General features: G+C 46.4%; 1 protein-coding gene across 5 annotated transcripts in view; it reads right to left on the reverse strand.

Moving 5' to 3' along the window:
* STAG1 (STAG1 cohesin complex component) overlaps nucleotides 1-27,842 on the reverse strand; it is a 995,019-nt gene that overhangs the window by 196,595 nt on the left and 770,582 nt on the right. For all 5 annotated transcript variants that reach the window (XM_069213542.1, XM_069213540.1, XM_069213544.1 and 2 more), the window contains 2 exons: nucleotides 10,986-11,134; nucleotides 10,643-10,771 (listed from right to left, as the gene is read on the reverse strand). In XM_069213542.1, the coding sequence (XP_069069643.1) occupies nucleotides 10,643-10,771; nucleotides 10,986-11,134 (278 nt within the window). The remainder of the gene's footprint in view (nucleotides 1-10,642; nucleotides 10,772-10,985; nucleotides 11,135-27,842) is intronic.

Consider the following 27,842-nt stretch of genomic DNA (forward strand, 5'->3'; position numbering starts at 1 on the left):
GAGTACCAAGAGGACTATTCTGGACCACCACCTGTGATGCAGGATTCACGCAGCTCAAGAAGAGAGGAGATCCACGCAACCGGTTGTTGCTTGTTGTAGGTGCCTGCGGTTGCAGGGGAGTGACTCCTTCACTCCACGGGAGATTCCTCCTCCTCCTTGTGCAGCTAGAAAAGTTGAAGTCTTCTGAGGATGCACGGCTGGGGAAATGTTACATAGCTGCCAGGAGACCTGGAAACAAAGTTGCAGAAGAGTTTCCTTCATTGTAGCAGCGTTTGTTGGTTCCTGGAGGTACCAGTTGCAGTTACAGTGGCCAGAGGTCAAAGTAGAGGCTGCAGAGGAGTACTGCTGCAATTGTGCAATCCGAATCTGAGGACCCCACCCAAGAGAGAGACCCTAAATAACCCTGAAAGGGTGACTGGTCACTTAACCAGGTAAGCACCTATCACGAGGAGGATCTTTCTCATCTGCCTGGCCACACAGATGTTCCCAGAGCTCCCTGCCAACCTTGGATTCAAGATGGCAGAACCAAGGGACCCTCTGAAGGAGCTCTGAGCACCACCCATGAAGTGATGATGGACAGGGGAGTGGTCACTCCCCTTTCCATTGTCCAGTTTTGCACCTGAGCAGGGAGTGGTGGTTTTCAGAACTGGGGTGGACTGGTTTATGCACGGAGGGCACCAAATGTGCCTTTCAAAGCAAACCAGTGGCTTGGCGAGCTACCCCTTCCAAGCCAGTCACACTTATTTCCAAAGGGAGAGGGTGTTACCTTCCTCTCCCAAAGGAAATGCTTTGTTCTGCCTTCCTGGGCTTGATCAGATCAAGCAGCAGGAAGGCAGAAACCTGTCAGAGTTTTGCAGCAGCTGGGATGCCCCGGAAAACCCTGTAAGACTGGTGGTAGCAATGCTCTGACCCTCTAACTAGCACTCGGAGTGGATGGAAGCATAATTTCAATACTTGCAACAGTATTGGCATATGATTCCGACATGTTTGATACCAGGTTTGGAGTTACCATTAGGTAGATAGACATAGGTAGTAACCTATGTCCAGGACACGTGTAAAATGGTGTCCCCGCACTCACAAAGTCCAGGAAAATGGATCTGGTGTTTGTGGGAGCACCTCTGCTATTGCAGGGGTGTCCTCACAAACAGGTATCTGCACCCTGCCCTCTGGGCTGAGAGGGCCTACAATAGGGGTGGACTTAGTGACCTGGTGTAGTGACCTGTAGTGAAAATGGGTGCATGCACCCATTTCACGCAGGCTGCAATGGCAGGCCTGCAGAACCCTTTGCATGGGCTCCCTATGGGTAGCAGAATAACTGCTGCAGCCCACAGGGATCCCCTGGGTACCTAGGTACCATATACTAGGGACTTACATGGGGTGGACCAGTATACCAATTGTAGGAAGAAAAAGGTACAATTTAGAGAAGAAAGCAAAACTACTGGGGTCCTTTTTACCAGGATCCCAGTAGACACAGTCAAACATACTGACAAAAGGCAGAAAATGTGTGTGTGTGTGTGGGGGGGGGGTGGGGGTGGGGGGTGGGGGGGCAATGTAAACTGCAACAAAGGCCAGTTCCTTACACTGTTGTTGAAAGCAAGTTCTCACATTCTCTTATCACTGAAAATATCAATCGACTTAGAGGGCGGTATTGGTAATGAGACAAATCTGCTAGGGTGTGATGTCGTGGATGGTGCTGGATTGACAATATTGCCATAATAGACAGAGTAACCCAAATATTCCCCCAAGAACAGGGTACTTTGAATTCTCATGTAACAAATGTTCAAGGAGGACTCATTTTGATAATTGACTCAATATAGTTGAACAATTTTTTTTAGCCAAAGCATGGACCAATTCTATATTTCAATAAATCCACATACGGCGTGATATAAATTTTATATTATCATCAAGTTTATACAAGAAATTAGAGCAGCAAGAACATTGTTTAGCTATGTATACAAGCACAGGTAACCTACTTCAGTCCCACCAACTTCACATCTAGGGGACACAAGGAGGGCACCATCCCCCTGATTATTAATACAAAACAACAGTTAATAATTAATCAGTCCTGTCTAATGCTACACAGGCAATCGGAATCCTTCATTAAATATTCCTGCATAAATGTAATCAATTTCATCTTGAGGGTCTATGGACGACGTTTCGGTCTCCCGCAGCTCAAACAGTCCCGGAGCCCATTCTCAGGACAGCGTGTCATGAAGGAATTAATTACAACAATTGTTCCTCTCCGTTTCTGAGACACTGTAACCAGGCACTATTAATTCATCCAACATCCCATTGAGATCCAAAGATCCACTAAGCTCAACATAATATGCCTCATACAGTCACCCACAGTGAGGAATCCTTAATACTGCTTCTACAAGAAGATATCAGGACTCTTAATTCATCCTGGTTACAAGTGCGATACACAGATCTGCTATGTTCAGCAAGTCCAGACAGCTGCAAACAGATTGAGAGTGTATGGTACTGCAGTGCACCATTTATTTTTCGGAGCTGAGGCCAGAGTCGGAAGGTGGAATTCGAAAGCAATGGGATAAAACCTGCAGTAGTGGCCAAGTCCAAGGGAGTGAGTCAGCACTTTGGGAGTTGCCACAGGGTACCCGAGCTGTCAAGTATGCCAAACATGCCCTTAGCCTTCACAGGGTGACAGGTAAATCTTCTGCAGCTTCAGATTCAGATCAAAGGGCAAGGAAAAGCTTGGCGTTTGAACAACATTGTGACGCCTAATAGGAACGTTTCCTAAGGGAAGAAGATAATTTCTTCTTCCTATGGAGTTTTTATTTGTGTTGAAAGACCTTTTGGGAGATTGTTTACTCAAACGAGAGTTACCAGTAGTGAAAGTGATTCATGACTGTGGGTGTGCCTCTGAATCTAGACCTGGAATAACATTGCCTCACAGTGACTGTTGCCCTTTGGGTGAATCAGGATGAATCAAAGGCTGCAGCGTCCACATCCAGAGGTTTTAAGATTCTGATAGACATCAGCTTCCAGGGCTCATGGAAAGGGTTCAACACAAACGTTTGGAGGAGACATTTGACCTAGTCGCAGTTGAATATTAAAAAATAAAATAAAAAATAAAAATAAAAAAAACTAACACTGAGACAGCGATGCAGAAGTGTCAATGGGGCACCTTATATAGGCTGGATCTAACATAGCCACAGGCAGATCCATAGAGCTGCCTGGCACCTTGTGGATGCACCAGAGAGTTACTTCTGGAAAAAAGCTTTTTCTAGACTGCCCTACTGCCTGCAGAAATAACATTAATTTGAAGAATCTTCATGGTGATATATATCAGAAACTTAAGATTTTTTTGTCACTGGAATGTTCAATAGCACAAAATGTGAAAGGAAAAACAGTAAAATCCAGGCAACACAAAAATAATAGCTGTTTCATTTACACATTAGGAGAAACGTTCTTTTTTTCTTAACATCAAGAAAAGTGCTAAATTGAACCCATAGGCTAAAAAAAAGACTTCTGCAAGCAAATCTAAACTGAATGAACTGAAAGCAATTCCGTTCAGTACTTGATGCCTGAAGAGAGTTTGATATTCCATTTATTAAATCACAATTACCAAAAAAGTCTACAAAAATTAATCTTAATGCTACCTTTTCCCTTTCTTCAGATTAATGGGGCTTTCCTAGGGACACAAGTGGATCTCATTATGCTGAACAGGTGGCAGTTTCATAATTTAGAGCATGGGTAAATACTTCCACACAAGGAAGGCAACCGGAGCATGCTCATCTGAGGTTTCAGTTCTCTTCTAGACATGAAAACCTTTAGCAGACTTACCATTATGGCTGTACTGGGTCATTAAGTCGTTTGAGCATAATACATTTGGTGAAGTGAAACTGCTGCCCTGGAAGACCATCTTCATTTCGGAGGCTACTTTATTTTGAAGGGTGAGTGAATCACTGTCTTATGAGATATCCAGAGGTGGTCTTAAGATAGCCTTCCTTTCTGAATAAAATCTGTCTTATAAAATGTATGCTGACCAGTTGCTGTTGTGTGGAGAAGGATTAGTTACTTACCTGTAAATCCTAGTTCTCTTCCAGGGGTATCCTCATCAAAGTCATAAACATTGAATATTCCCGCCCTTGTGCGGGGACCCCGGAGCATATATATATAAAATACATACATATTATCATGTGTAAAACAGCAATGCAGGCTATAATCATAAATAGGCTAAAATGCTTTATTTCTATGCAAGTTTTTTTTTTTTTTTTTTTTTTTTATATTATAAAATCACAATAGATCATAAATATCTACCTAAGCCCCAAAAACTGGACTTAGGGAAGTAAACAGCAGTAAATATCAGAGAAAAATAGAAAAAACCACATTGAAAAACAATGAAGCATTCTTAGCCAATAGGCTGCATGCAGGTTAACACAGGAGAACCATAAAAACTTTGGCACCGTGCCTTTAAGACCCTGAGCACCTCCAGTATCCCACCATGCCTCAGGGGTGAAGGGAAGGTGACAGTTGGTTCACAGTTAGGTCAGTACTTTTTTACGGTGACAATCTGTGTAACTGATCAGAAAGATAATCTGTCCTGCACTTCTAGGAGACTTAAGTCCGGGGAGGAGGGTGGGTTGTTTATGACTTTGATGAGGATACCCCTGGAAGAGAACTAGGATTTACAGGTAAGTAACTAATCCTTCTCTTCCAGGGGATCCTCATCAATAGTCATAAACATTGAATAGATTAGCAAGCCCATCCCTAAACTCTGCGGACTGTCCGAAAGAAGTGCAGGAAAGAATACATATTCATGCAAATAGATTTCTAAGAGAGGCCTGCCCCACCTGGGCATCCGCTCTTGCATCCGAGTCTAAACAGTAATGCTTAGTAAAGGTATGCACAGACTTCCATGTAGCAGCCTTACAAATCTCGGAAATTGGTACATTGTTAAGGAGGGCAGCAGTAGCCGCTTTTCCCCTTGTGGAATGCGCTTTTGGCCTAGCCAGTAATTGCTTATTAGCCAGTTGGTAAGTGTTAACAATACAAGACACAATCCATCTTGATATAGTTCGTTTAGACGCTGCCTCTCCTGTTCTTAAATGACCATAATTCAGAAACAAATGGTTAGAATGTCTAATCGGTTTTGTTTTGTCCAAATAGAATTTCAGCACTCTTTTTAAGTCTAAAGAATGCAATGCTTTCTCAGCCGGAGTCTCCGGATTGGGAAAGAAAGTCGGTAAAGATATAGTCTGATTGATATGGAATTCTGACACCACCTTCGGAAGGAAAGATGGGTGAGTTCGCAGAACCACTCTATTATCGTGAAAAACCGTGTACGGTTCTCTGCAAGACAGAGCCTGAATTTCGCTGACCCTCCTCGCTGAAGTAATGGCCACCAAAAAAGCCGTCTTCCACGTAAGGTGCTGTAAAGAGGCCTTGTGGATAGGTTCAAAGGGAGGGCCCATAAGTTTTGACAGGACTACATTCAGTTCCCATGGAGGAGAAGGTCTCCGAATGGGAGGAAAAACCTTTTTCAAGCCTTCTAAAAAATCCTTGACTACAGGTATCGTAAAGAAGGATTCCTGAGAAGGCGACTTACGATACGCTGTAATTGCAGACAAATGAACCTTAATAGAAGATACCTGCAGACCAGACTTCGCCAGATGAAGTAAATAGGATAGTATGACGTCCTCCTGAGCTCGTATGGGATTTATACCTTGTTGAGAGCACCAGATGTAAAATCTCTTCCACTTAAAAGCGTAAGAACGCCGCGTGGAAGGTCGTTTTGACTCTTTCAAGATGCTCATGCACTCCTGTGAGAGCCCTAGGTGCCCATACTGTAGGAATTCAGGAGCCATGCTGTCAAGCTCAGAGAGGGAAGGTTGGGATGTAGGATTCTGCCTTCCATTCTGCTCAGGAGATCCGGTCTGCACAGCAACCTCCTGTGAGGTCTTTCCGATAAGTTGAGTAGGTCCGTGTACCAGAATTGGCGGGGCCATTGTGGCGCTATCAGAATCATTCTGGTTCTGGAGTTGTAAAATTTGTTGATTACTGCCGGTATGAGGGGAATCGGTGGAAAGGCGTAGAGAAATGTCCCTGACCAGTTGATCAACAGGGCATTCCCTTGAGATCCCGGACGGCAGAACCTGGACGCGAAGTCTGGGCATTTCTTGTTTGTTTCGTCTGCAAAGAGATCCAACTGAGGTCGACCCCATTGACCGAAGATGTCCTCGACGACTTCGTCGTGTAGCACCCAGTCGTGCGCGTCTTCCAGATGTCTGCTCAGGAAATCTGCCTCTACGTTTTGCTGACCTGGCAGGTGTACCGCTGTGATAGACATTCCCTTGGCCAGGAGCCAATGCCATATCGTTTGGGATTCTCGAGACAGAGGTAGTGATCTTGTTCCCCCCTGTTTGTTCAGGTAATACATTGTGGTTGTATTGTCTGTCTGAATTAGGATAGATTTCCCCTGAACCAATGGAGAGAAAGATTTGAGAGCCAGATGGACTGCTCTGAGTTCCAGAAGATTTATGTGATAGTTCTTTTCCTTGTCGGACCACAGACCCTGAGCTTGGAAGGAACCCAGATGAGCACCCCAACCCTGAAGAGACGCATCCGTTACCAGAGTGTCGACTGGAATTGTCTGATGAAACGGAGAACCTATCGACAGGTGAGGTCTGTGCATCCACCATTGTAGTGATTGAAAAGCCACTGCTGGTAGTCGAACTCTGTCCTCCCAGTGACCAGTCTTTTGGCTCCAATTGTTCTCTAATGCCTCCTGAAGGGGCCTCATGCGTAGCCTGGCATTCGGGACAATGAAGATGCATGAAGCCATGGAGCCCAGAAGCGATGTCACCTGACGAGCTGTAGGTGCATCGGCTGTTAATAGATGTTGACACTTCCTGTGGATTGATAAAAGTCGTTCCTCCGAAGGATACACTCTTTGGAGCTCTGTGTTTAGTATCGCTCCCAGGTAGTGGAGGTTTTGTGTTGGAATCAAGTTTGACTTGTCGTGGTTGATTTGAAGACCTAGAGACTCGAAAGTTCTTAGAACGATATCTCGATGTTTTCTCGCCTGATCCGGAGATGAGGCCTTCACTAGCCAGTCGTCCAGGTAGGGGTAGACGAATATTTTTTGTCTTCGAAGGTGTGCCGCTACCACTGCTACACATTTTGAAAAGACTTGGGGTGCAGACTTCAGGCCGAATGGAAGGACTCTGAATTGGTAGTGCTGTGACGCTATCTGGAAACGTAAAAATTTCCGATGTTTGGTTGCTATTGGGATGTGAAAATATGCATCCTGTAGGTCGATGGAGCACATCCAGTCTCCCTGATGCAGTTGCGGGACAATCTGGTGAAGGGCTAGCATCCTGAACTTTTGTTTTCTTATGTACTTGTTCAGGAGCCGTAAGTCCAGAATTGGTCTGAAGAGGCCCTGTTGACCTTTTTTCGCCACCAGAAAGTAACGGGAGTACACCCCTTTTCCTTTTTGTGCCGGGGGAACCTTTTCTACAGCTTTCTTTTGTAGGAGTGCGAGAACTTCCTTGCGTAGCAGGCTGAGATGAGAAGGAAAACACCTTGCTGGCGGCAAGTGTGGAGGAGGTTTTTTGAAAAGGAGAGAATAGCCATGTTCGACAATATTGAGCACCCATTTGTCTTTTGTGATTGAGTGCCACTCGCGAAGATGATGCGTAACACTTCCCCCCACCGGAGTGGTGTACAGTGCTGAGGGAAGCAATGCCTCATTGCTTTGATGGTGTCTTTGCTGTAGACTGTTGAGGTCTACTTGACCCTCTGTCTCTTGTGGGTCTACGTGCCTGAAACAGGGGACGTCCCTGTCGTTGTTGTGGCCTTTGAGACCAGTGAGGGGTTTGAACCCTCTGCTGGAATGGTCGTCTGTCATACGGCCTGTACCTCCGCCTGAAGTCTTTTTTACGTTCCAGGCCCACTGCCCTCATCGTGTCGACTTCCGTTTTCATTCGGGCCATCTCTTCATCCGCGTGGGTACCGAACAACGAACTCCCGCTGAATGGGAGGTTCAAAATGCGCTGCTGTGCTTCCTGTTTCAGACCCGTGAGCCGTAGCCAGGAAGACCTCCTAGCGCAGATTCCGTGCGCATACCCATGCGCAGCCAAATCCGCCCCGTCCGCCGCCGCGCTGACGACCTGGTTAGATACTAGGCCCCCTTCCTGCAAGATTTCCTGGAAGTCCTGTCTATCTTCCCTGGGCAACTTTTCTGTAAATCTGTGGAGTGAGTCCCACAGAGAGCGGTCATATCTGCCCAGAAGTGCTGAGGCGCTGGAGACCTTCATAGCAGATGCCGCCGTACCGCACATCTTTCTCCCCAGAGAGTCTAGGTGTCTGCTCTCCTTATCCGGGGGGACTGTGGAAGATGATGCCACAGAGTGTGTTTTTCTGGCTGCGGCTAAGATCACAGAGTCCGGTGGCGGATCCTTTCGCAGGAATAAAGGATCTTGTTCCGGAGCTTTGTATTTCTTTTGAATCCTAGCCGGGGCAGACTTGAGAGTGGCTGGAGACAGAAAAGTGTCCATAGTCGGTTGCAGCAAACCCGGTACTAGTGGCAGCAGTTTTCTCGAGACTGATCTGTGTTGTAGGGTCTCAAAGATAACTGAGGATGAGGTGGCCGGCTCCGGTACCTCAATATTTAGCTTCTGCGCTCCCCTTAGAAGAACCTCATTAAAAGTGGTGATATCATCCACCGGGGAAATTCTAGCAGGTGGAGAATCTGTGAGTGTGGGGGAGTAGCGCCCCACAGACGATCCTGAAGAAGACCAAGAAGGTGATCTTCTGCGTGGTGTTCGTGACCTGGTTCTCCTTCGGGAACGGGACCTGCTCCGAGAGGCTGTAGCAGAGTGTGCAGGTCTTGTGGTCGGCTGACGAGAAGCAGAACGAGCCCGTCCTGCTCTAGCTGTAGGCGATGGCGTTCTCGGTAATGAGGCAGTAGGAGAATACATCCTCGAGTATTGTGAATCCGGGGATGCTGTGATGGGAGAAACATGCCCCGATGCTCTGGAATGGGATGATGCACTCCTTATAGAGACCACCGGTGAGGGAGCTTTGTCCGCTGGCTCTACTGCCTGTGACACAGCTGAAGGTTGTGTCGACGTCGATTGCATCCTCGACGTCGAAGGTTGCGATGGCTGGTCTGCTCTCGACGTCGAAGGTCTTGACGTCGGAGGTCTTGCCGTCGAGTGTCTTGACGCCGATCGCCTATCGCGGGACCTGGACCTACTCGCCGTCGTGTGTCTCGACGTTGAGTGGTCGACGGCGGATGTTCATGCCGTCGAGGTGTTTTTGGTGTCGTGTCCTTCGACGCCAAGGGGTGAGACGTTCTCAACGGCGAACGGGAGCGCCGGAGATGACTCGACGCCGAACGGCGGCCTGCCGTCGACGGAGATGTACCCCTGTGTCCATGCTTCGACGTTTTGTCCCTCGACGTCGCTCTGGTCGCCGTCGACGGCGATCTATGCCGGTGAGACGGTGGTGCCGATGACGTCGATGGAGAACAAACAGGTACAATCCTACCTGTCGACGTCGATCGGGCCATTCCTTCTGCTGTAGGTCTGGGAAGTGAAGAGGATGTTGACTTTTTCCTCTCCTGAAGCCCATGTAGCCTGATCTTCTCTCTGTCTTTGAGAGTCCTCCTTGACATGTTCTTACAATACTTGCAGGTGTCAGGACAGTGACTCTGTGGCAGGCAGACAATACACAGAGAGTGTGGGTCTGACTGGGCTTTCTTCTTCCCACAAGAAGGACATTTTACAAAAAGAGATGGCATTTTTCTGTCAGAAAAAACCTTCCTAGCTCAGACAAAGATGTTACTTGTCGAGTGAAAAGTGAAAAAACGCTTTTTTAAAGAATTTTTCTGAGGAAAACTCAGAAAAACTGAGAGCTCAATGCTCCAGGATCCTCTCAGAAGAAGCCGGAAAAAAGAACTGACCTAACTGTGAACCAACTGTCACCTTCCCTTCACCCCTGAGGCATGGTGGGATACTGGAGGTGCTCAGGTTCTTAAAGGCACGGTGCCAAAGTTTTTATGGTTCTCCTGTGTTAACCTGCATGCAGCCTATTGGCTAAGAATGCTTCATTGTTTTTCAATGTGGTTTTTTCTATTTTTCTCTGATATTTACTGCTGTTTACTTCCCTAAGTCCAGTTTTTGGGGCTTAGGTAGATATTTATGATCTATTGTGATTTTATAATATAAAAAAAAAAAAAAAAAAAAAAAAAAACTTGCATAGAAATAAAGCATTTTAGCCTATTTATGATTATAGCCTGCATTGCTGTTTTACACATGATAATATGTATGTATTTTATATATATATGCTCCGGGGTCCCCGCACAAGGGCGGGAATATTCAATGTTTATGACTATTGATGAGGATCCCCTGGAAGAGAAATAACCCATTCATGAGGACAGGAGACTTGGCATGGAGTTCGAGTCGCTTGTGTATGCTTTAGGTGCTTCTTGCCTTCTAATATACGAAAGTTAATACATTTGAAAGCACACTAACAAAACTACGTTCTACAAAAAAAAAAAAAAAAAAAAAAAACCTAAAACAAAACTCAATTATTTCTAAAGCAGAGGATAATCTTGTACTACGTACAGCTAGCTAAAACTATAGTATCCTGGAATACTTGACAATATACTTACACAGTCTTCTTATCCTGCCTCAGGAGTTTGGAAGAGAATTCACTTAACACTTCCAGGAAAGCCAAGTTTGAGGGTGGGAATTCCATTCCTTTTGGATTTGGGTATTTGAAGGCAAACTCTATGCCATCCCTGCCACAAAGAAATCAAATACTTAGCACTGAGCCACAATATTATCCTACGTAAGTCACTATTACAACAATGAAGCAAAATTACTTAAAAGTACACAGAAAAACCCACAGCAGGCAGTCTCCACAGCTAAATCAATGAACAATTATACAGAACTTGGAGCTTTATTTTTCAACCCTACAAAACGAACACAAGGTAGGGAGCTAAATGTACTCACTTGTGTAATGTAGCTACAGCCTCCCGTGTCTTGATCTGATCCAAACCAAAAGTGAGGGCAAACCTGCGTGCCAATTCTTTTATTCCACTCACATGGGCTGAAGTCCTGTCAAGGTGGGGTCCCTGTTCCTGAACAAGCTCATTGAACAGCTAGAAAAACAAAACCAACAAACTTGAATATATACATTGTAAGGACAAATGTATTTCTGGTTAATGTACTGAATGAAACCCAAGGACCACAGAATAAAAAGCAAGCCAACTTAAGAAAAATCAGATCTCACAATACGGGGAAAACGCCACTCATCCTAGTAAGTCAGAAACAACCAGCTACTTACCGTCAGTAATGCTCTTTCTGGTGAAGATTCTACATAACCAAAAACCCATTATCTTAAGATTATACCCAGGTGCCAAAGTGGATCAGGAGATGTGTGTGGCAGTGTTCAGTGCCAGTAGGTGGTGTTGTATTGTTTCGTTGTAACTCTAGAAAATGACAGACTAGAGCTGCATATAATCGCCAGCCTTGTGCACTGACATCAGTTATTTCCTCCTTTTGTGCCTTCAGATGCAGATAATTTAATTAATGATTGGTCAGGACAGCGTGCTGGATTCTAACTTGGACATGTTTTGTGTGTTAGAGGCCACACCACAGAATGGGGAGGCGGAAGGACAATGAGGACTCTGCTAGGAGAAAAACAAAAAAATACCCAAGCTACGTAAATGTTTTTTCTGATGGATACTAGACACAGATCTGTTGCTTTTAGAGTAGATGCCCATGCTGTAGTTCACAAACTGTGGAGGGTCTGAGGAGTGGACCCATACCAGAAACCCCTGCTAAACCATATGGGGTAAACTGCCCTCTCTGCAGGTGTCACTGTTGAGGCAGTTGTGGGTTGGTGAATGCAAGTACAGACACCCAATGCAGTCGACACTTTTGGCTCTAGTGGAAGGAGGCCATCCAGGGGCTCCCTCTTGGCCAGGGCGCATGTGTGTGTGTATGAAAATACACACACACACACACATATATATATATGCACACACACACACACACACACACACACACATAATGCATTAATAATGTATAGAATGATCCATCTAGACAGTCTGTGTTATACCTGCCCTTTCTCCTAGCACTGGCAAGACCCACAAAAAATGCTGGTTGCCCTTGGTACAAAAATGTAGGGATCTCCTCAGAACCAGCCAATGAAGCCTCTTTCGAAGGATGTGGTGAAGATTAAAAAACACCTAGAGTGATGGACTGACCAACATGGATGGGCAATACAACCTCTGGAAGAAAGAAAGCCAGGGTTCTCAGCACCAATTTGTCGGGCAATAATGTGGTATACAGAGGTGGCAGCTCACTGACAGCATGCAGAAGTGACAGTAATGAGAAAAACAGTCTTGATGGTGAGGAGCCACAGAGTAGCTGTGCATGTGCTTGAACAGCATGCACATAAAAAAATGTGTGGTCTAAATTAAGATTCCACTGAGGCATAATTAAGGACTTTGGGGAACATATGCATTAATCCTTTCAAGCACCTGATTACATTGTGTGACTAAAAAGAGGCAGGTTGTTTAAATCAAACGTAAGAAAGCCGAGAGGGCCAAAAATTAGCCTTTAACTGTGCCCACAGCAAAGCTTGCTGGACCAAGGAGAAAAACAGAATAATTGATGACTTGGCCTGTCGAGGATCAAACTGTTGCACCCCATGCCAAAGATTTCTCCCAATTCCCAAAGTAGAAACTTCTCAATATCTGCCGCACAATCTCCATAAATTGAGAATACCATTGTGGCGGTTCAGATGCAGGACCCTGCCCTGTTGTGGAGACAGAAGGTACTCTAGAAAAGAGTGATTAAAGGGCAAATGTTCAGGTTGAACAGGGTGATGGACCACACCCTTCTGAAACAATCCAGGCCTATCAAAATGTCTTGGGCCGGAATGTCCTGATCTTTCTCCTAATCTGAGGACAGATAGCAGTGGCAAAATGTGCAGGAACTCTGCACCCTACGTTCGACCAAACGGGATCATTTTGACAGGAACTCTAGTAATCTCAACACTGCATGTTCTCGGTGGTGGCAAAAAGATCGAACCAGGGCATACCCCAGAGTGCAAAGATGCCCAGAGCCATCCCGACATAAAGATGCCATTGGTGGTCTGCCTGCTAGCATCATATGAACTCGTTCTAGCTGGCAGTGAGAGAACCTGAAAGATGAGTGGCTACCACAGATATCCTATGTGGTTCAGCAACCTTCAAAGGAACAGTGCCCTCTTAAACAAAATTCAAGCCCCTATGCTGCCCTGCTTGTGTCAGAACTACATTGTGGTAGTGTTGTCCATCAGGACCCGTACCAGCTGCCCACTGATGGATGGTAGAAAAGCCTTCAGGGCCCACCAGACGCTCTAGAAGGCTTATGTGGAGCTCCTTTCTATGGGGTGCCACAGACCCTTGATTTTCAACTCCACCAGGTGAAGATTTATAACCCAGGGACAATGCATCTTTCACTAATGTGAGCTCAGATTGGGGTAGGATAGGCTATTGAGGGTGTCCACCTGCCACCACCAAAGATTCTGGGCTGCCTCCGCAGAGAAGCATAAGTTGTCTGGCAAGCACTCTTGGTGTTGCACCTACTGAGAACAAAGATTCCATTACAAGGCCCGCATGTGCCAGTGAGCACAAGGGATCGTGAGGATGCATGAGGTCAGACGGCTGAGAATGGACCTTGCTGAAACTCAGGACTGAGCCAGCCTAAAGAACAAGTTACTTACCTTCTGTAATGCATTATCTGGTAGATACTATATCTAGCACTGCATAAGATGCTCCCCCCTCCGTAGCCATGGCAGGTGGAGAGAGCAAGCCAGTATCTGAGGTGGTGCCCAGTCTACTCGCATCTCCTATGTCCTCATACCAGCCCAATGAAGTTAAGGTCTCTAACTGGTATTCTAAAAGGTCCAGTGACCCCCTCTTACTCTCCCCCCCATGCTTGGCTGCTCCAGAAAACGCTCAGGCAACGAACGAGAACCAATGGGCCCTACCGACGGCCCTGCAGTCGAGCGATGACGTTCGGACTCAGTTGTCAGGGATGAGAATGGAGATGGTGAGCCAGGGAGTATCAGCAGCTGGGAAGGTTGCACTGGCACAACTGGCACTGATCAGGATCTGAGATAAGATCCTTGAGACCCCATCGGAGCAGAGGCTGGAGCAGGCCGCACAGAACCTGATGGGGCCTCTTCTGACCCTGAGGAGCCCGAAGGCATTCTGGAAGGGTTGGCCTGCTCGAATACGCGGCACATGGTCTCGTAAAGTTCCTTGGAGCATGGGTCGCTCCAGCTCCCAGAAACTGAGGAAGGCTCGGAGTCGGACCGGACAACCACTCCGCCGAACTGTGCCTGACACACCGATGCTCCGCACTCGTCGTGTCGGCTGATGGACGAGTTGAAGTTAAAGACCACTCTGACTTCTTTTTCTTCTTGTGCCTCTTTCCCGAGAACCTTGAGTGCAAGAAAGAGTACTTGGGGCTCTTGGAGCAGTCCCACAAACTTCTTCTCGATCGGGAACAAGATCATCTTGAAGTTGGCCTAACTGGTGTCTACTGCTGGGTAGCAAGCAGCTTTAGGGACCGCTCACTCAAAGCTTTTACTGCCGTAGCCTGGCAGTCCGGACACAAATGATTCGCTGTTGCGCTCGAGACACCATAAGTGCAGGTCTTTTACCGACATGGCGAGGTGAAAAGTGTCATAGGGCTTGAAACCTGGCTTCCTATAAGACACTTTGAAAAACAGCTGAAAAAAGTAAACAAAACCGGTCATAAAAAAACAGAGGGGTAGCTCTTCTCCAGATCAGCGCTAACTGGTGTGGAAAGAAAAGAACTGACGTCTGTGTGTCTCCTGTATGTGTGACGCATCGTCACTTCTGGCACTAATGATGAGCAGAACAGAATAAAGCCACCCAATGGCATGCAAGGGTACCTCTCACGCAAAAGTTTCAGGATCCCGTCTGACGCCTGAGATATTCAAAGGTAGGGAATCTGCAGCTAGAAGTCTCTAGCAGACATAAGAATCAAATCTTGAATGTCGTGGACTCCTTGCCAAAGTGAGATGGCCTGGAACGCCACCACATACAGGATGGGTTCTATAAGGGTATCTCCTGTGTAGACTTCATATAGGGCTTCGGATCACCGATGGAAAACACCACGTATAACAGAAGATGATCCTGGTTTGGTGGTGGTCCGCGACTGACTGTGGTGCACTCCAATTATACAGCCAATTGTTGAAGTACAGGAATAAATGTATCCCAAACCTGCCAAGGTGGGCTGCCACCACTGCCACCACCTTGAGGGAAGGTGGTGAGGCTTGCAGGGTAAAAAAAGCACATTGAACACCATGAACCAAAGGAAGCAGTTTAGAGACTGTAGGACAGACACATGGAAGTACATGTCCAAGAAAAAAAAAATCCATTCCCCCATGGCAGTGCAAAAGAACCTAGGTCGGAGAAAGCATTATGAATTTGTCCTTCCACTGGAAGGCATGCAGGGGGCAAAGACAGAAAATCTTCCTGAGCGCTCCATCCTTCTCGGGCACCAGGAAGCAGCAAAATAACACTCTTGGCCAAAACTGACTTCACTTCTTGCAGAAAGATGGCTGCACATTTTGGGGTCAGCAACCACTGCTAAAGCTGTAAAAAGACTGTCTCAGCTGCTTAACTGGTTTGGAGGGGCTGCTGGCGATAGGCTAGACCCCAAGAGTAGTCTCCAACATATATGTAATATTGGTGAAACTGGCTGGTCTGTGTAATTAAGCCTACAGAACAGGCAGTAACAGCTATCTTAAAAAAGCAGTAGTGCCAAGTCAATCTTTTCTCCAAAGTGTCTGGATCTATCAAAGGGCATGTGCACAAAGCATGCCTAGGCATCACTGGAAAGCCAAATAACTCACATCCAGGAATGACGCATGATCACATCACTGGTGTCCATGGCATGGCTCACAGTCTGTTGTGTCAAGGCAGGCCCACATGAAGCATTTCTTTGTGATAAGTCCTCCCTAACCCGATTGGGAGAGGACTATCGGCACAATCTTGGTGGCCATGTCCCAAAGGCCCAGGAGACAGACAGCATTTAAAGGCAGTAGGGTTAGGGTAGCAGAAGAGAATACTCTTATTACGTGTTTATTTGCTTGGCAGTGCAGAAGGGAAGTAATTTGGGTTGACTCTGCTTATGGACGCTTGACCACTAAAATTTCTAGGGTCGGATGCTGCGTGAGAAAGATTAGATTTCCAGGAGCAAGCCTAAATCTCCTAGACACAGGGCAACCAACTGTGGGAAACTAGCACAGCTTTATCCAAGAGGCCATCAAAGTACCTTTCAGGTTTTCCCTAAATGGTAGCTTTGTCTTAGATGTGGCACGTCAGGGTCTATGATTTTTCTCATCAAGTTTGCATTTACTTTGGTAGTAGGTAGCTGTAAAGTCAAGTATTTCTGCTGCCCTGCAAACAACAACTACAAGAAAGTCACTTTGCTCAGTGGTTCCATCTTGTGGAGATTCTAAACCGGTCTCCGGAGAGGTGTATAAATCACCTGCATTTTTAAAGTGTAAGTAAAATATTGCACTGTTTGATGGGAGGAAGGGGAACATCTAATCTCAAAGGCTATGCTTTGGTGATCTTACCATGTATGTGTCTATAATGTACTGAGGTCTGGTTTGAGATTGGGGCTGGATTTGAAATTGGTGTCATCATGGTTGGTGTTACTGGAACCAGCTTGGCCCCAGACGCTGAGTGAAAGTTTAGGCCCAATTGTGTCAGTCTGTGCTAGGGAAGTACCTGCGGACGTAAATCCCACTGGTGGCAGCACCGCTCCGTGGGCTCAGAATTTGCTTTTGAGAGCGCCAGCATCACCTTGAAAATCTGCCTCTTTCTGCTGCAGGCTTGCTAACAACCAAGGAAACTTGAGGCCAGCCAGGAACAACCTTGAAATAAGCACAGCGTTGGATGACGCCTGTGGAGTCAGACGCTTGGAGTGATGACTGCCGGCTTCTTTCCTTCAGAGCAGAGGTGAGACGGGACGAATCCCACTTGGCCTTCTTGCGATTATGGAACAACTTTGATTTAGACTTGGAGCCTGACTGAAACCTGGCTTGGGAGCAGCCCTGTGACATGGAACAGGATATGATTGTTGATTTGATCTCAATCTCTTATGTTCTGCCTTTGTAGAGTTTTGTTTTAGTCTACCTAACAGCTTTTTCATGCATTAATTGCATGACTGATTTGTGACCATAACTGACGCACCACAGGTGAAATTCATGTGGATCTGTGACCCACATTTACTCCTTGCAGTTGCAGCAAAATTTATCAACTTTTATGTTTTGGAGAAACATTATCCCTTAGCACACTGCTTTTTAAAATGTTGGTGTTGTTACAACTGATAAGATTGGGATTGGAGCACTGAATCTGCTTTGAAGGGTGTGAAAAGAAAGGAACCTACGAGGGTGTTCAGGTGGTGGCACCGATATACAGATCAACTTTCAGGGCAGTGTGACACCACCATGAAGTATGACCACAACCATGCACCAGTGGGTGGGTGCAATTGCTGTTGAAAATCAGGATCAAGGCTAGCACCTGGGAATATTCAAAAGGAAAGGAAACTACAGTTAGAAGATTCCAGAAGAAACCCATGGCACCTATCGCCAAAGTCTTCATACCCTGCATTGCTACTCGCCTCAATAAAAAACAATGCCAGCTCATTCAATATAAGTGTGGGTCCAACGCACATCATGGTAACAGACCAAAACTGTAACCATGTGAATATCATATGGACTTCACACCGTTAAGGTTTTGGCCAGCTTCTGTTGCGGGCAACAGGTCCACTCAAATAAGTGGGGTACTACCCTGGACTTCAAGGAGTGTCTAGTTTTCATAAATATCTTGGGGTTGGTAGATTTCCCAGTCTGGCAGGTGACCCTGGGCAAAAATACTGCAGGTCCCCACATCCCCAGAAAGTTAGAAATGTCAAGGAGAAATCTTGATGCCTGCATGTTGTACTCTGAAGCCATTCTTGCCCTGGGTAAGAGCCTATAGACAAGTGGAGTAACATGTTTAATTGGAAGAAGTGTGGAAATACAAAATTAAATTTCTCTCTGTTTTTGGCTTCCAGATGTACGTCAGTGTGCAAGAAAGAACACATTTTGCAAAAAAGCCCTCTGAATCACATATGTGTAGGAAATGTAATAAAGTGCCTTTTGGCATGGTTACCCCTCCCACTGGACAGATTGTGCTGGGATCCTGCTAACCAGGCCCAAGCACCAGTGCTCTTTTCCCCAAACTGTACCATTGCTCCCACAATGGGCATGCTTGCTCCTGGCACACAGCTAAGTCCCTTGTTAAAGGTACCAGTGGTACAAAGGGCCCTGTGATGGGGGGTGGGGGTCCCTGAGGGCTGCAGCATGTTTCGTGCCACCCTCAGGGACCCCTCACCAATCACATGCACACTGCCATTGCAGACAGTGTGTGCTGGTGGGGAGAAAAAGTTAAAGTCTACATGGCATACCTCTCAGGGTGCCAATTACCAACCACTGCCTGTGGCATAGGTAAGTCACCCCTCTAGCAGGCCTTACAGCCCTAAGGCAGGGTGCACTAAATCAAAGGTGAGGGCATAGCTGCATGAGCAACATGCCCCCTACAGTGTCTAAGTCCATTCTTAGAAATTGTAAGTGCAGTGTGGCCATATTAAGTACATGGGCTGGCAGTTTCTCATTACGAACTTGACAGCTCCATGATGGCTTCACGGACGGCTGAGAAGTTCGGTATCAAACTTCTCAGCACAATAACCCCATACTAATGCCAGTGTTTGATTTATTGTACAATGCACCCAAAGGGCATCTCATATGCCCCCTGTATTTTAACCAACCCTTTAGTGTAAGGCTGACCAGTCTATGCCAGCCGGCCTCTAAAAGATAAGTTTCTGACCCCATCGGGTGAAAGCCTTTGTGCTCTCTAGAGTTAGAAACAAAGCCTACTCTGGGTGGAGGTGCTTCACACCTCCCCTGCAGGAACTGCAATACTTGGTGGTGAGCCTCAAAGGCTCAGGCCTCCAGTTACAGTGCCCCAGGGCACTCCAGCTAGTGGAACTTTTGGTGGCAAGTCCGGGGGGGAAATTAAGTAAACCAGGGAGGAGTCCCCACCCCAGCTAGGACCACCCCTAAGGTGTCCGAGCTGAAGTGACCCCCCCTCGCTGCAGAATCCTCCAACATTGTTTGGAGGACAGGGACCACTAGGGTTAGGAATGAGCCCCCTTTCCCAAAAGGAGTGGGCACAGGAAGGGTGTAGCCTCCCTCAGGGACATTACCTACTGCCCTCTGACTCCTGTAAGGCCCCTAAGTCTAGTATTTAAGGGCACCGCTGAACCTAGCTCACCAGATTCCAGGCGAACTCAAGCATAAAAGAACAAAGAAGCAAAAAGAAGGACTGCTAGGCTGACCCCAGGAGAGAACAGTCCAGACACCAACTGACTTGGCCCCAGCCCTACTGGCCTCCTGCACCAAAAAGGCAATGCATTCTGCAGGGCCAGCAACCTGTACAAACCCACAGAAGATCTCCTGAGGACAGCAGCCCTGTCCACAACAAACTCCAAAAAAGTCTCTAGAACGTCCCGAATGCACGAACCCTGCGCACTTTGCACCCGACCCCCACAGCTGTGTACAGGTGTCCCACCGGACCAGAGCAGGTCCTCAGGGGATTCTGACCTTGTGTCCACCCTGAGTTGACCCATCCTTGCCAACACGACGTCTGTAGCCTAAAATCAGAGGGCCCCCTTGACCTCGACCGGATCCAATGAAGATTCCGGATGCCTAAAGGTACCCCTGCATCCGCAGCCTCCAGGCTTTGGGGAATCCAACCGACAGTACAGCAACTTTCAAAAGGCAGCCCCTCCTCCTTGTCCAGCCTGTGGTTTTCTGGAAGCGCTGCCAACCCCCCTCACCCTCACCGGCATCTTTTGTGACTCCCGCCCCCCCCCCCCACACCTATTGAAAAGCACTGGGTGCCCAGCTTTGTGATTGCACCCTGCTGCCCTGTGCCACTGAGGGTGTGTGATTGGTGTCTAACCTCTTAATTAAGTGTAGGCAGTGTCTAGAAGTCAGGCTCTCTAGAGGAAGCAGTGGATGAGCAGCCAAGGCATTTCTAGGAGACAGGCAAAGCTCATGCAATACCACTGTAGTCACACACCACTTACACACATGAAAGAAACCACAGTGATTCAATATTAAAGGTACTTTATTTTAGTGACAATACCAAAATTACTAAAAAGGCAATACTTCCCTTGGAGGTAAGTAAAAACACTAAATATGTACACTAGTAATCAGAATTAGACATAGAAAAGTTAGAAAACAGTGTAAATGTAGATAACCAATAGTGACCCAAGGGGGAGCCCAAAGCATATACTAAAAAAATGGAATATGAACACAGGACCCCCACCTAGGTAAGTGGAATCTGTAGAGGGATACTAGAAAACCACAGAGGTAAGTAACACAACACCCCCCCAGAGACCAGGAAAGGAGGATTAAATCACTGGAATTTCCCCAAACCACCTGTAAAAGAAGAAAACAAGACACCCAGACAAGACAGCAAGAAACCAGCGGTGGATTTCTGGAGAAGAGGACTTGTGGAGAGAAGGGACCAAGCCCAAAAGTCACAGTGGAGTCCAGGAGGAGTAGAAGCTACTACCCACCCAGCTGTACTTGCAGGAGTTGGTCGACAATAAGGAAGAACAGGTCAGCAGTGTAGCCCTGGAGCCGGAGAAGAGTTCATGATGGATGCAGATGTCACACGCTGGATTGCAGACAGGTGTCGGTGCAGGAATTCCAACAACAAGACTTGACAAAGGGAAACTCACAGTTAGTGGAAAAGTGGTGCTGCCGGAGACTATCAAGTTGGGGGAGCCACAGGTGACCCTCAGTGTCTCAGGGAGTCCACATGAGCAGAGGCAGCACCCACAGAAGTCCCACAGGATGGGGAAACATAAGTTGCAGAAGGAGCCCACGCAGCACTACCTAAAGAGACCCCACGCCGCAGGAGAATCACGAAGAGGGCTGAGCGTCGCATGAAGGAGTGCTGGAGCTACAAGTCGCCTGAAGATCCCTTGGAGGAGATGCAAAGAAGGCTTGGCAGCTGCAAGAGACGCGGTGCGCAGGGGTACTGTCCTGCATGAGAAGGCAAGGGCTTACCTCCACCAACGTTGGACAGCTGGTAGAGATGACCAAGAGGACTACTCTGGACCACCACCTGTGATGCAGGATCCACGCAGCTGGTAGTCGTTGCAGCAGGTGCCTGAAGATGCAGGGTAGTGACTCCTTCACTCCAAGGGAGATTCCTTCTTGTGCAGCCTCAAGAGTTGCTGTCTTCTGCGGATGCACAGCCACGGAAATGTTGCAATGCTGGCAGGAGCAGATGGAACAAAGTTGCAGAAGAGTCTTCTTTGTTGTAGCAGCGTTTGTCGGTTCCTTGAGGGTCCAGTTGCGGTTCCAGTGGCCAGAAGTCAAAGTAGAAGTTACAGAGGCGTACTGCTGGAATCTTGCAATCCGAATCTGAGGCCCCACATGAGAGACCCTAAATAGCCCTGAAAGGGGGATTGCTCACCTAGCCAGGTGAGCACCTATCAGGAGGTGGACACACTGCAACTCTGAGGGACACCTGCGACTCCCCCTCCTGGGCCTCGCTGGACCCTGGCATCTCCGTGGACAAACTCCTGCAACTACAGCTGGATGGGTAGCAGCACCTACTCCTCTTGGACCTCCACTGTCTCTCTTGGACTTGGTCACCTCTCGCTACAGGTCGTCTTTCTTCAGTAATCCACCGCTGGTATTCCTGCAGTCATGTCTGGGTGACTTATTCTTCTTTTCTGTCTTTTGGGTGGTTTGGGGAAAACCCAGTGATTTACTCCTGCATTCATGGTCTCTGGGGGATTCTGCGTTATTTACCTCTGTGGTTTTCTACTACTACCAGCTCCCCTCTACACATTTTTCTTACCTAGGTGGGGGTACCTTGTTCACACTCCATTTTCTTAGCATATGATTTTTGCTCCCCCTAGGGTCACTACTGGGTATTGCTATGTGCACTGTTTTCTAAACTTTTCTAAGCCTATTTCTGATTGCTAGTGTATATATTTAGTGTATTACCTACCTCCTATTGATCGGTTGCCCTTCTAGTATTTTGTGGTGATTTTTAACTCCTTGCATAAACCGGTTTGCACTAGTCCAGGGACCAGTAGTCCTGCTGTGGGGCGAAACACACAAAGGAAAGGAGAGTGCCCACTCCCCTGTCCAGCTCCATCCCACGGTGGTGCCCAGAGCTCCTCCAGGTGACCACTTGGTTCTACCATCTTGGAACCAAGATGGGCAGAGGCCTGTGGGAGCATCTGACTTGGTAGGCCAAGTAGCTGATGTCAGTGACCCCTACTGATATGTGGTCAACCTAGAGAATGACCAATTTGCCCTTTTGGCTATTTAGGGGCTCCCTCGAGGGTGGGTCGCCAGATTTGTCGAGCAAGACTCTACCAGGACCTCTGTACAAAGACATCTTCTGCTCCTGCTCTCCAGAGCCCCTGCTGTGCTATACAGGAACCAAACAAGACTGCACAGTCCTTACAACATTGTTTCTACAGCTCCTATCAGCATTCTGCAACATTTCCATGACTGTGCATTCTCTGGGGTTGGCAAGACTTCAGCTGCACCAAGAGGCAAGAAGGAATCTCCCTTGGAGTGAAGGAGTCACTCTCCTGCATCTGCAGGTACCTAAGGCAACGATTGCCGGCTGGTGGGATCTTCTGTCTTCCAGATCTGCAAAAATTCTTTAACATAGGTGGTGATTCTGAGGGATCCCCTGGGTCTCCTCTGCCTTCTGTCCAAAGTGGGAGACTGTGAGCCTTTGCCACAGAATCCCTGTGCACCATGACTGTTGCACCAACCAAGGCTTGTTGACTCCTGCTCCAAGGGATCGTCAGGTTTCAAGTAGCTCCTGCCCCAGCAGTCTACCTCTGCAAGGACAGTCTCCTCCCTGCTGCTTCAGTGACATGGGACTCCTCAGGTGTGCTGACTGGGCCTCACTGTGACTTTCTGGGCCTGCTGCTTCAAGGGGCTCCTGCTTCTGCTGGCTCTCCTGACTTCTGAGGGTCAGCCTGGACTCCCCTCCAAGGGTAGAGTCCCCAGGACCTTGTTGGTTCTCCACAGCTCTGCAAAACCTCCAATGGCTTATTTTGCATTTGCTTGTGCTGGTTAGTGGTCCTCATGACCACTGACCAGTCTGCAATCCTGCAATCATTGAGTGAAAGCTGGTAGGCGACTTCAGGGACTCCTTTGGATCTTCTAGACCCCGCAGCTGGACTTCATCCATCACCGCCGAACCAGATCTTTAGCTACAGAAGGGTGGGCATTGGCTCCTGCCCCACCTAGACACTCCTGCGTGGACTGGGCTCTGTCCCCTTCTTTTGCAGGTCCTCCTGTCCCAGAACCTGCGCTTGGGTTCCCCTGGTACGGTTATGCATCTGCATTCACCAACCGCGACATCCCCATGTTAGCCTACAGGAGAACCAGGTAACTTGCCTCTCTGCACCAGGCCGCTGGGGATCTTCTAGGTACTTACCTTTTGGGGTTCAACTCTCCCCCAGCCCTCTTCTAACTACGGCATACACTCTGGTAGGGGACACCCATTCCATTTTTGTTTACTACATGGTTTGGCCCCCTATAGGACCCTTGCTAAAGTATGATTTTCCTGAGTACTTAACTGTGTATATTTAGAGTGTACATACCTCCAGAGGGAGGTATACCAATGGTAGTCTAGTTTGGTGTGCCTATAAAAAAGTACCTTTATTTTTGCAACATTGTGTGGTTCCTTTTGTGTACTGTGTGACTACTATGGTATTGCAAGTGCTTCAAATGCCTTCTAGATAAGTCTTGGCTACTTACCACAGCCACCTCTAGAGAGCCCTGGCCATTTAGACACTAACACTCGCTAATAGGGGAAACCTTACGTGTCCACCACACACTGGGCCAGCTTCTTACAATATGGGTAACCCCAAATAAATGAACAGGTGTACGAAGAACCACAATTCCTAAACTCAAATCTTAGGCTCATTTCAGGTATGCATACCTTTGCTTCATACCCTTTCTGATTCAAAATATTTTACCTAAGAATGCATGCATGAACAGCACACAATGAAAAGTCATTGCAAGATGCAGCTGAGTTAATGGTTCTGGGTTAAGCATGTTTTCAGAGATCCAACAAACATGACTGGAAAAGTCTGTGGGACTCAATGGTGTGCTACCTTTTAAACTGGCCATTGAGGCAAAAAACATACACAGTTAAAACATTACATTTCTATTTTTCCTAGTTTTTGATTGAAACAATTCATATATTTTGGGGAAAAGTATGCTTGATCTAGACAAATGACAACTGAACCCTGAAAATGATTTTGCCTCAAAGCATGCTAAGAGGGGCACAGAAAATAAGAAGCAGGCAAGAAGCATAATAGTTAAGTCCAACACAATGTAAGAAAAAATGTACTTACCTGTAACTGAAGTTCTCCAGTACTGGTATCTTTCATAGATTCACATGCTTGAATCAACCCAGTCATCAAGACAGGAGTCCCACAGCAGACATAGAGAGCAGTACAATGGTAACCATACCCAGAGTAGCTTAAACATGGCCACAGCAGTAGGGTACCAACATTATAACATCCAAAACTCAGTCAATCAGAACAAAGCACAACATTCACCTCTCACCCAGGCCACCACAGTTCCGATTTCGCAAATGTCCCTGAGTTGGGTGAGTCGCCTGTGACTTTATAAAAGATACCAATACTGGATAACTTCAAGTACAGGTATGTAACCTTGATCTTATCCAGTACCGCATCTTTCATAGATCCACATTAGTACACACACAAGCTTTATTCGGCCAGCAGACCATCAAAGCGATACAATACAAATAGAAAATCATCATAAATGAGCAATACAAATCAACCATAAACCAAATTTACAAAAGTAATAAAATCCATTCTGCCCGAGTTAAAACCAGTTAAAATCATTATAGATAAAAATCACGTATATGCCATGCCTCAACTAAAAACTTACTTACAGCATAAATTAACACACTTGAATTATGGCTTTTTAGAATCCTCAAAGCAAAAGCACATTTTCTTAACTTAAATTCCTGACAAATGCCACAAATCCATTTAGACCTTGGGGTAAAATAAGCAGGACAGAAAAACAAAATGCTCTACTGTTTCCGGGGAATTACCACACACAGGACATATCAGATGTTAAATTGGATCCCCATCTGCTCATCAGGGCCATTAATGGTAATGTTCCGAAACGGAATCTGGCATACAGTCCTTTGCCTAATAGGTCAGGTATTATATCTAGATATGATTCAAATTCCGGGTACCATTTAAAGTCAATAAAAAGGTTAATTAGACGACTACTAGATTTGCAAGCAATATAATTATTCAGTACATAAGACCAGTAGGCTCCCTTCAATACTTTAACATGGGATTTCTCAAGGGTTCTCCCATAAATCTTTCAGTCCCAATATACAGAGCCAGCTGGATACATGTTTGATCCATGGGATAGAGGTAGAATTAGTACATTTTTAGCAATTCTAGAAGTGAGGACTTATATACGACCTATTCAGGGACTATCCATAACCTCACCCAATACAACAAAGGTCGTAAAATAATTAGATCAGCCATTCGTTTTAACCCTAAGTCTAAAAATAAAGGGATTAATGGGGTGCTAATGGGGCATGCACATAGAGCCCGAGCAAAACTATTCTCAATTTTAGTCAATCTACTACTATCTGACATGCCCCAAATCTCTGCACCATAGACAGCAGCACCCTGCGCCTTAGCCACATAAATCTTTAATGCTGGGGATACAGCTTTGGCAATCGTGCTCCTATAAAGGCGCAATATGGATGCTGCCCGATGTTGCAAAAGCCCGGCACTCTTGCTAACCTGTTCCTCCCAATGAAGTAAATCTGTGAGCCTCACACCAAGGTAATCGATGGAGATAACCTGGTCTAAAATAACACCATCTAGCCTTATGGTGCATTTCTTCCGAGGTCTGGAACGGAGCACCATCAATTTAGTTTTCTTCAGGTTCAGCTCTAGGCCAGAATTCCGACAGAATTAATTAAATTTGTCCACAAGAACTTGTAAACCCATAGGGGTTTTTGAGCTAAGGAAAGAATCATCCGCAAAAAGAAGAATAGGGATTTTCTGATTGACTAAAATGGGAGCATCATTCTGACATGCCCTTAATTCTTGCACTCTCTCATTAATAAATAGGGAGAACAAGAGTGGTGCCAACACACATCCCTGTCGGACGCCTCTTTTAATAGGGGATTTATTAGTCAACTCCCCTTGTTTGCCCTAACTCACTTGAGCATATGTGTCTTCATGCATGCGTTTCAATAGGAAAATTGTCTGGACTGGTATCCCTATTTTATATAGCACTTCCCAAAGCTTTTCCCTTGGGACCAAATCAAAGGCGGAACGCAAGTCAACGAAGGCAAAATATAAGGGTTGCTTTGCCAGGGCTACATATTTCCAATGTAACACAGCCAGCCTAAAGGCCTGATCTATCGTACTCAATTTAGGCCGGAACCCCGCCTGTAACGGAGAGAGAATCTGTTGTTCCGTAACCCAGCTCGATAGTCTTCCTAGAAGCTGTTTGGCGAAGATTTTTTGCAGGTTGTCAATTAAACTAACCGGTCTATAGTTGGATGGGAGATTTGGATTACCCTTTATGTAAATGGGGATGATTTCGGCACTCTTCCATGTCTCAGGAATCTGCCCTCCTTTTATGATTTTATTAGACAATAAGTCGATATACCAGGTCCATATACGTGGCTCAGATTTACATAGATCGCCTGGAATTTTATCTGGTCCTGGGGCTTTACCAGATTTCAAGGAATTAATAGCATCAGCAGTTTCTTCTAAAGAGAAACAAGTATAACTCTCAGGGTCATTTGGAAAAGTGAGGGGGTCTAAGCCCACATTGTCACAATCAGAGGCCACAGAGGAGGTAGTTTCCTCATAGAGAAGAGTGAAATGTTCCACCCAACATTCAGGTTGAATATGATTCCTTACATTAGATCTACCCCCTCTCTCATGTTTGGTTAACAGTTCCCAAAAAAGTTTGTTATTGTTTGTTTTTGAAGCAACCAACAACTCCTGACAAATTGAGTCTTCCCAAGATTTATTTGAGTGTAAAATTGTCTTTTTATACATACATCTTGCTTGTTTAATCACCCCCGGAGTCCCAACCTTAATGGCCTTTTTTAGACCAAACTTAGCCCTCATACATGTGTCGTTGAACCATCTACTGTTGTTCAGAGCCCTGCCTCTGGGGCTTGCCTTAACCTTTTTGTAAAAAAAACTTTGAAGTTTAACTGTCATGTCTGCATGAATACCAAGAAGTGGAATAGCCTCAGGGTCAGAATCTTCACAGGCTGACAAGTTGTCAGAAAACATTAGGTAGATCTTGCGTAACAAGTAAGGGTTCAACATCACTTTTGGCCACCCAACCTTTGAATAAGCATTGTTAAAAAATGGGGGGGGGGGGGGGGGGGGGGGGGGACAGTTGTAAATTGCATATTCGAGGTTCTACCAAAAATATTCCCAGTGAGGGTGAGTAACAGGGGATTATGATCACTCTAACACCTGGGATCCATCTTCATATCCCACAATAGCGGCCAGAGTTGCACATCCACTAGAAAATAATCGATACCACTAGTCAAAGAACCTTGTTGGAATGTAGGAGCAAGGTTTAAATCAGAAGGAGTACACCCATTACAAGCCCCAAGGCCAAATTTTAAA

This window comes from Pleurodeles waltl, chromosome 11 (genome assembly GCF_031143425.1).
Source record: "Pleurodeles waltl isolate 20211129_DDA chromosome 11, aPleWal1.hap1.20221129, whole genome shotgun sequence".
Taxonomy (NCBI): Eukaryota; Metazoa; Chordata; class Amphibia; order Caudata; family Salamandridae; genus Pleurodeles; species Pleurodeles waltl.